This window comes from Mauremys reevesii, linkage group 4 (assembly GCF_016161935.1).
Source record: "Mauremys reevesii isolate NIE-2019 linkage group 4, ASM1616193v1, whole genome shotgun sequence".
Classification (NCBI taxonomy): Eukaryota; Metazoa; Chordata; order Testudines; family Geoemydidae; genus Mauremys; species Mauremys reevesii.
In genome coordinates this window covers 79541534-79551091 of record NC_052626.1, presented here as the reverse complement: position 1 = coordinate 79551091, position 9558 = coordinate 79541534, and the positions used below count along the sequence as shown (strand labels likewise).

The following is a 9558-nucleotide window of genomic DNA, read 5'->3' as shown; positions in this document are numbered from 1 at the left end:
CACTATGAGCTAGAAGTCTACATTTCAATACTTTCACAGACTGCAGAGTCACCCTGGGGTGGGGTGGGGGGCGGGTAAAGAAATAGCCGGGTAGCAGTGGACCCAAGGGAAATGATATAAGTCCTGTTCAATGTGAGGAACTCCTTTTGAAGTCAATGGGAATTCTGGGCATGGAGCAGCTGCAGAATCAGGCTCTTTATCAGACTTCACATAGGCATCTCAGACATATATACTATACCAATTATAGTCATTGTTTGCAAATGAAGACAGAGCTATTTCCAACCTGAGATTCACAGTACTTAGCTACCCACATAATAGGTGGAAACAAACGTAAAGGCCATTTTTATTATAAACTTTATTAGTTCATTATACTTTTTAAAATACAAACACAAATGGCAGGCTGAACAAAGTGATCTTTCTTACATGGGGAGGCCTGTCCATGAGACCCACCTTGAAAAATGAAAACAAAACAAGTATTTCGGCACCTAAATAAATGGCCTGATTTTTTGATGAGCTGAGCTTCCACAACTCCAGCTGGTGCTGATCTGTGGCTGCCCAGCACCTCTCAAAATCAAAATTAGGTCCTAAATTAGTCACCCCAAAATAGAGGCTTCCCAAATTAGAGATCCCTTTTGAAAACTGTCTTCATATTTTTGATACAATGGGCCTGAACTAACATGGCTTTCCTCCAATTTAACATCAGCTTAAGTCATCTGATTTTAATTCATTAGACCAGCGTAAAACTGGAGCAATGCAATCATGAGTTAGATCTGATACTTCTAGTTCTACTGATTGAATAGATTGATTTGCAAAAGCAAAATGGGTAACACTGTGCTTCCTGTGGACCAGAGTCTACATCATTATTCACACAGGGTAGTGCTTTACTCTTCAAATAGTTTCTGTAAAGTCAATGGGGGATATTTATGAAGTAATTGTACTATTCTATTTGAGGAATGCTATCTAAATATGATCCTATGTGTTTGTATAGTGCCCAGCACAATGGGGCACTAATCTTGATTGGGACCACTGACAGCTACTACAATACACATAATAAACATTGATTTGTGAGCTACATTAAACTGAAATAATCTAATAATTAAAATTAATAAAATAAAACACCACTAGGAGCTCTAATATTAAATTCAGCTGCAACCATCATTAACTATCCTTGGTTTGTGATTTCTTCATTTAATCCTAGCAGAACCTTAATCATTAGCTCAAATCTACTCAAATAACCTCCGAAGAAAAGATTTTTTCACTGGAGTTGCTATCTTCATGGATGTTTTTCTGCGCAGTGGTTTCATAGGTTGTTTTTTCACAGGCAGAACCTTCTTTGGTGTTTGCAGCCCTCTAGCAAGATCAACATGCTCATTGCAGAAGTACTTGACATTTGCCTCTGAAAGATGTATGAGCATGCGCTCAGACAGGTCCATACACTGAGCATGGACCCAGTGGCCATTTCCATTGGAACAGTAGATCATAGCTGGCTTGTTCAGTTCAGTCGAATAGAAAGGGACCCAAGTGTTGATGTCAATGTCACAGTTGGCAGAGCAGGTGATCCAGTAGCCTGTTTCTGATTCATCTTCTTCATCATCTTCATTATAGGTGTCAATATCATCATCGTCAAAACTATTGGCTTCAGCACTAAAACAGAACTCCTCTGAATCTTCAAATGGTGTGGAGTCCCCTGGGTCTTCTGTAGATGTCTGACTGCAAGTTTGTGCCGCCTCCTCCTCCTCCTCTCTTGCTCCTCCACATCTCAAAATGTAAAAGTAGTTTGCATCTGAAATTAGTTGCCTGTTGTCCCCTGGTATACCAAACAATATGGCCCCATTACCCATATCACTACCAAACCATATCTTGCAGTGTTTAATATCTGGTGTCCAATCTGGGGTCTCCCTTTCCCCAATCTCTATGTTGTTATCTTCTAAAGTGATTGTATTACAAAACATCCTCTTCTGGTTGTCACACTGGTAGCCTCCAACCATGACAAACTCTTTATCACCAGTCTGAGTCACAAGAGCACTGGAGACAGAGATCCCCCCAGGCAAGATGGTGCAGCTCACAGCTGGGCTGCCTAGTGGCAGGTCAATTTTTAGCCTGTATAGGTTGGGGGGTCTGATGTTATTTTCAAGGGAATGACCCCCTAGGATGTAGATGGTATCATTTCTGGCAATGGAGACATGGAAAGAAACTCCATCCTGAAGCTCTGGAAGGATGTATGAGGTACAGCACCCAAACTCAAAATCAACCAAAAACACATGGGGCATACAGTCTACTACACTATTCCATTTTTCTGTGGTTCTTTGTCCAAGAGGGATATATGACCTTCCCCCAAATATAACACTCATGCTTTTACCTCGGCTATGAACTACATTAATGGTATGGCCATATCTGGCTTCAGGAACATCCCCAACTAACTCTTTCTCAGTGCATTTAAAGGTGATTTTTTTGCTAGACTTGCATACTATAGCCATAACATAAATCTTATCAGATAGTTCATTGTTTGGTGTTTTCCCACCATGGATGACATACTGGCATTTCTCAGACTCTGTTCTGCCCCTGAGAGCGCAGACAGCAGGGTAACGGAGAGGGGGAAGATAGCAGGAATCCTTAGAGAAAAATGCAGGCTTCAATTTGAGCTCATTTTTTTTTAAGTCAAGGAGAAAAACTCCAGTGGGGCAAGATCTCTTTGGCCAGCCTTTCTGTCCAAAAAAGAAAATCTGCCCATCAAAATTCAGCAGAGAAAAGCCTGGCTGAATCAAGGATGAATTATTAATAGCTGATATCATCTGCAGGGACATTATGTCCGGTGATTGCGTCATGGTACTGTCAGTATCTGAAAAAAAAAAAAGATACAGAAAGCCATATCAGGCACGCTTTAAACAATGTCAAGGTGATCAGCTAGGCAACTGACTGACTGTGTGACCTTGGACAAGCCATGTCAATTCTGTACCTCAGTTTCCTCACCTATAAAATGGAATAATGATATTTACTCAGCCTTGTAAAATGCTTTGAGATCTACAAATGAAAAGCACAATATAAGAGCTATTAAGGTCTAAATAAGGAATTATGCCAGAACTGGGTGAATATTGTAAAAAAAAATACCCCTTTGAATATTTGACTGCATTTGTGACCCTTTTTCTGTGAACTTACTAGGTAACAAGTATAACAGAGGGAATGGGGGGAGAATGTTCACTGAAAGGGTGAATAATGCAGAATGTTCAAGAAAGGCAAATTCTGAATTACTAATCATGACTATCTGAACCAGAAATCTGATTCTCAGAGTCGTGCCCAGTCAGAGAACAGAAACATACCATGTGACAATTAAAAGTTTGCATTTTGAATATCAACACTACTTATAGGTGAGCTATAGACCAAGAATTAGTCACAGAAATTATTTGGTGCATTTTAAAAAACAAATTAGCTGAGTAAATCACAATCTACAGAAATCTCCCCTCTCCACCTGAATCTCCTGCAAAATAAATTTGTTATGAATTTATTAGCATGGACTCTAACAAGGGTTGCCACCTGTCCAGGTTTTCCCAGGATCATCCTTTCTTTAATATGGCAGCCCTGGGAAATCTAAAAGGGTGCTCAGTACACACTGCCAACTGTCCAGTTTTATGGGTTCAGGATCATCCCAGGTCTCCTGGTTTTTTTGTACTTAGTGCTACCTACCATATCATGGTTCACTACATCAGCTTCTCCTAGATGTAGGTTCAAGTTGTTCTATAATTTAACAAGGCTGAGCATAAATAAAATATTTCCTTAAAATGTATTCATAGGTTGAATTTGGTGTTTGGATAGTAACTCTGGATTGGACTTCATAACTTTTGCATATGTTAAGTAACATTTACTCCATTGCTTGACACTACTCACTTGAGCAAATACCACTTTTGCGGGTAAAGGTGGGAGAACTAGGCCTTCCCTGAGTTTAGCTTGATCTTTAAATGGCCACCATCTATACTAAGTAACTAATCTCAGCCTGTTGCTTGGTTGGTTGCTGAGGTCAGGTTTTGTTGTATTTAATTACTGCTGGTATTTTAAATGTTAATAAAGAGGGACACTTTCCCCTACCTGTTCACATCCCCATCCCCATCCCCATCCCTTGTAGACCTATATTAGAACCATTCTGCACCTACACTGCCTGCCAGCCGGGATTGCTTTTAAAGGGACACTTGGAATCACGCCCCTCCTGGGAACTGGAGTTTTCTCTCTAGTTAGCGTCAATCTCGCAATAGGGAACTGCCCAGCCGAGGGAACTACATTTCCCAGCAGCTGCCTGAGCCCGAGCGCGTTGCCGATTTGCCGTGATCTCCGCCGAGTGGGTTTCAGGTAGGGGAGTTGTCAGCGCTGGGGTGAAGGGTGAAGCTGCAGGCTCGTTAGGTGCGAGCACAGGTCTGGTGAAAGCCGGGAGATGGGAGAGGGGGGAGGCTGCAGACCGATCTGGGCGCGGGAGATGGGGGTGGGTAAATGGGGGAGGCTCCCTCCATGTGTTTGTCAACATCATGTCAGGGGCAGGGGTGGCCGCCGGGCCGCCTCCCAGCTTCAGATCGCAGCGTGCAGCGTCCCGGAGGCAGGGAGGTCCTGTCTGCCCTGGGCTCTGCGTCTGGCTCTGCCGCTGACCTATTCTGTGACTGGGCGCAAGTCACTTCGCTGCCTTTGTGCCTTAGTTTCCCCAGGGTAGTGTACGTGAAGCTATCGCACGGCAGGCTGCACTCCTGGCCAGGCGGAGCGGGTATCTCCCCTCCATTTCTCTCCTTGACGCTCCTAGTACACTCTGGATGCCACAGAGACTGGTTTATTTTCCTTGCCCTATTTTGCACAGTGTACGGGCTGTGAGGGAAGGGGGCAGAGCACAAGGAACCTCCATGTAGGGTCAGCAGTTCTCAACCAGGGTCTGCCCCTCCTGGGGCAGTTCTCAACCAGGGGCACACAAGCAGGTTTCAGGGGGTCTGCCAACCAGGGCCAGTGTTAGACTTACTAGGGCCCAGGGCAGAAAGCCAAAGTCCAGCCTCATCCCTGCACTGGTTTTTATATGCAGAAAAATAGTTGTGACCATGGAGTTTTTATAGCACGTTGGGGGAGGGGGCTCAGAAAGAAAAAGGTTGAGAATCCCTGGTCTGGGTTACAAAAACTTAAAGACCAATATGCTGGTGGGAAAATCCAGTTGTATATGTTTTTCCTTCTTCCCTCTAGTCATGTTGTTTAGAATATGGACTGAGCTTGCAGATGTGCCCCCATCCAGGCATCAGAAAGATACGTGGCAGAATAAATACAATGGTTGGGCTGTGAATTGTAATCCACAAACCCTGTTCAATAATATGGAGTCTGCGAGTGAGGAAACATTTAAGACCAGGCGGTCCAAAAATGTCTCCCTTCTCCATACACACACAAGACCTGATGTACTGTAATATTTCTCAATGAAAATCCAGTTGAACATTGAGAAATTTGAGAATTCACTATAAAAATACTGTAAAAATTATTTAAATGTATGGGCCAAATTCATGTCAGATTTAATGTCACCATGTGGGTGTTATGAAGTCCTAGAGGATCTGTATCCCGTCGTGCCTACTGGATACAGATCTGCACCTTTAAAATCGTATTGTGGGGATTGTGTTAGAACCTAGGGGAGAGCCTGTGTTACCAACATGTCCAGCACAAATGTCTTTGTTTTTTTCAGAAGTAGCCATTGAAAAGCTTGGGATATATAGTTTTCAGATAACTGTTTTTTTCCCTTAACTGTGTCCTCTTTGACTATAAATGCTGTTTGATTGGTCATCTAAGTCACATGATAATGTTTCTGCTCTCCAGTTGGATGACTGAAGCAATTTAAACAGGAGGATAATGAATAACAAACATCGCTATTTAATATGAATTTTCAAATATATAATCATTTGGCTAAAATTCATAAAATGTTTAGTACCCACAGCTGTTTTCACAAATACCTGGTAGGTGTCTGGATAGTAAATTGCAAGTAATGAATGATATGACCCCATGAATCTAGTGAACCAACTAAGCTTCTGGTCACAAACAGATTCGCAAAGCACTTTATTTGCTATTTGAATAGCTTTTATTAGAATGTTAGACTGCTGACTTTCTAAGAGATCAGATCCCAGGGTAACACTGAGTCTTAATTGGTAAATGCTCCCTCTGCTGTTTCTCGAATTCTCCCATCAGTCTGCAATCACTGGTATCTTGGCAGGAACACAGGTGCTTAGTGCAGGGATTAAAAGCTACTTTGCAAGATTACATTTATTTTCCTCTCTGATGATTCTGCCATTGGAGCATTTTCTTCAAAAAGATTAACCCAGGGCCTTCTGAAGGAGCTGGGGCTAACTCCCCACAGCACATACCCAAGACTTGTAGACTGAGAAGCAAATGTGGCTTCTAAATTCTTTAGGATCAGATTCCCATCTGGACCCCCCCAAGACAGCTCTAGTCTAAACTAGCCAACTATTGAAACATGTAGATAACATTTCTCAAAGCTTTCTCTAACTTTGGCATCCAGGGTTTGTTTGGGTAAAACAATAAACATATTAGACCTACCTGGCTGATGGAGGGTTTTTGCTTCCTCCTGAAACCTTTGTTTGTAACGGGGATTCAAAAGTCAGCACTTGTGGAATCCTCTGTGACTGCACAAAGAGGGGCTGTGGCATGGACAAGCAGGCAGGCAGAAGGTATGTATGCTTAGCTTGCAGATGTGCTCCTTAGTACTCCTCTAATGTGGCTAACTGTCTGTGACCGTTTTTTTTTCTTCAGATGGTGCAAAAAGAAATCCATCTTGCACCTTTAGAAGTTTAACCTGTTCATGCCTAGCCAGCTCAGAGTGACAGTAGACATCTGTCATTTAGATTGCAAATTCATTGGGGTAGATGCTATTTTTTATTTGATATTTGTACAGTGACCAACCCAGTGGGGTCCGATTTTTGCTGTGGCTTTTGGATACTACTGTATAAAGTCACTGCTAAATTCAAAGACAACGTTTGGAATTCTAATTTCTACAAACACTTTGATTGGAATAATTTTTTCCCCTAGGAATTCTTAGGCTATAACTAGATTATGACATTGAAACTGAGTAAAAGAAGTAGTAAGTGTGTGCAATCCAATAAGTGAAGGCTTAAGCTCTGATTCAAAGCCCATTGAAGTGAATAGAAACTTTTCCATTGACTTCAAAGGGCTTTGGATCAGGCTCTAAAAGAATATTAGTACACTGCACACTTCTGTGGCTCTTTTAATCAGAGTTCCTCAGAACCCTTTTCACACAAACCATAATTGAGCCTACTAATTCCCCTGAGAATAGATCCCTTTTACAGATGGAGCAACTGGGGTTCAGGGAGGGTAAGTGACTTGCCTATATGATCACTCAGCAACTCAGTGGAAGAAGCAGGAACAGAGTTCACAGCTGCCTCACCAGCTCCCTTCTGTGGTTGGCAAGGGATCATTTCAGCTACCACTGAAATACAGCAGCCTCTGAAGGTGGGACACAGCAGCTGTTTTATGTCACCGAGCAACTCTGCACAACAGTTAAGAACAATCTGGTATCCAATTAGAGTGACCAGATGTCCAGATTTTATAGGGACAGTCCCGATATTCAGGGCTTTGTCTTATATAGGTGCCTATTACTCCCTACCCGCTGTCCCGATTTTTCACATTTGCTGTCTGGTTACCCTATAGCCAATTGAAAGTGCAGTGGGAATTTAAGGGCTTGGCTACACTTGCAAGTTACAGCGCATTAAAGCAGCCCCAGGCACCCTAATTCATTACGCCTCCACACTGGCAAGTCACGTAGAGTGCCCAGACGCCACGGCTGGAGCGCTCCTGGTAATCCACCTCCACGAGAAGCATAACGCTTGCTCAGCCAGGCATGGAGTGCTCTCAGCAAATCTTTCCAGGTGACCATGCCTACGTGTGCCAGGTGATCCCCAGTATGGAGCAATGGCGAGGTCCTGGACCTCATCAGTGTTTAGGGAGAGGAAGCTGTCCAGTCCCAGCTGTGCTCCAGCTGTAGGAATTACGATACCTTCGGGCAGATATCAAGGGACATGATGGAAAGGGGCTATGACCGGGACGCACGACAGTGCAGCGTTAAAGTGAAGGAGCTGTGGAATGCGTACTGCAAAGTGTGTGAGGCAAACTGCCGCTCTGGTGCTGCACCCGCGACCTGCCGTTTCTACAAAGAGCTGGACGCAATACTTGGGGGCGACCCCACTTCCACTCTGAAGACCACCATGGACACTTCAGAGCCCAGTTCAACAAGGCAGGAGGAGGAGGAAAGTGGGAGTGAGGGTGCTGAGGAGGAGGGAGACAGCCCGGCATCCCTAGATGCATGCAGCCAGGAGCTGTTTTCAAGCCAGGAGCATGGTAGTCAGTTGCAGCGGATGGTGCTTGGGGAAGAACCAACACCAGAGGAGGTGCCTGGTAAGCGGCTTTTATTTTGGGAAGGAAGTTGTTCGGTGCGGGCTCTTGGGGCCAGGAGGATTAGGGCTGCATGCGTACCTAGATGCAGAATAGAGCATTGGTGTGATCTCACATCACGGAAACCGGCTTCAGTGAGCTCTTCAAAGGTCTCATGCAGAAGCTGGGCAATCCGCTTGCGCAGGTTCCTTGGCAGAGCTACTGTGCTACTTGTCCCAGTAAGGCTAACATATCTGCGCCACTGTGCTGTGAGGGGTGGCGGGACCATTGCTGCACACAGGCAAGCTGCATATGGGCCAGGGCGGAAGCCGCATTGTAGAAGACCCTCCCTTGCTTCCCAGGTCACCCTCAGCAGCGAGATATCTTCCAGGACGAACTCATCCTGTGGAAAATGTGTGGACAGTGTTCAGTATGGGGCCCCCTGCAGATGTTGGCTCTCCCCAAGGCACAGCACCCAAGAGGACAATACAGCCGTGAAACAATCAGTCCCCCTTGCCCCTGTGCTCACTCACCATTTTGGGGCTCCTGTGGGTTATGTGCGCTCGCTTTGGGATGGGCAATTTCTGCTATTGTGTACAATGGCTGAATCATTGCTCTGACTAGTGTGAACGATGCTGCCTCTGTTAAGTGTTGCATTTTGGCTTTACAGATGCAACCTTGAGATCCCAGCTGTCCTTGTTATCAACGGCCGAAAGACTCCAAAGAATCAGGAAGCAGACGCATAGAAGGTGGGGAGGAATAGCTCAGTGGTTTGAGCATTGGCCTGCTAAACCCAGGGTTATGAGTTCAATCCTTGAGGGGGCCATTTGGGGATTGGTCCTGCTTTGAGCAGAGGGTTGGACTAGATGATCTCCTGAGGTCCCTTCAAACCCTAATAATCTATGATTCTATGAAAGAGGACATGCTGCAATCTCTTAATGAAAATCAAAAAGTGCAGGAGTGAAAGGAGGGTACGCTAGCTGAATGCGGATCGCCGGCACCAAAGCACGGAGCGGCTGCTAAGCATCATGGAGCATCAAGTGGACTTGATACAGGTGCTTGTAGCAATGTAGGTGGAACACTTCTGTGCCCTCCTCCACCCAGGCCTTGTCCCAAAACTCTTTCCCTTCTGCCCCAATGTCACCGCCAACCCACTTT

At 44.6% G+C, this 9558-nt stretch overlaps 2 protein-coding genes across 7 annotated transcripts in view; one reads left to right on the top strand and one right to left on the bottom strand.

Moving 5' to 3' along the window:
• Positions 1-1136: 1136 nt before the first annotated feature.
• Positions 1137-4109, bottom strand: RAG2 (recombination activating 2). Of its 2 annotated transcripts, none has more exons than XM_039538782.1 (2): positions 4081-4109; positions 1137-2839 (listed from the first exon to the last, which is right to left on the bottom strand). In XM_039538782.1, exon 2 carries the CDS (start codon positions 2823-2825, stop codon positions 1224-1226), a length of 1602 nt encoding a protein of 533 aa, XP_039394716.1. In that variant the 5' UTR covers positions 2826-2839; positions 4081-4109; the 3' UTR covers positions 1137-1223. The 2 variants fall into 2 exon arrangements, with proteins under 2 accessions (XP_039394716.1, XP_039394715.1); XM_039538781.1 differs by lacking the exon at positions 4081-4109 and adding an exon at positions 3883-3978.
• A 151-nt stretch (positions 4110-4260) lies between these two features.
• Positions 4261-9558, top strand: part of LOC120405392 (intraflagellar transport associated protein) — a 60615-nt gene continuing 55317 nt past the window's right edge. Inside the window, exon 1 of one of the 5 annotated variants that reach the window (XM_039538986.1) lies at positions 4261-4338. The gene's annotated coding sequence lies outside the window, so the exon portion shown is untranslated. The other 4 variants (XM_039538983.1, XM_039538987.1, XM_039538984.1 and 1 more) reach the window with 4 other exon arrangements.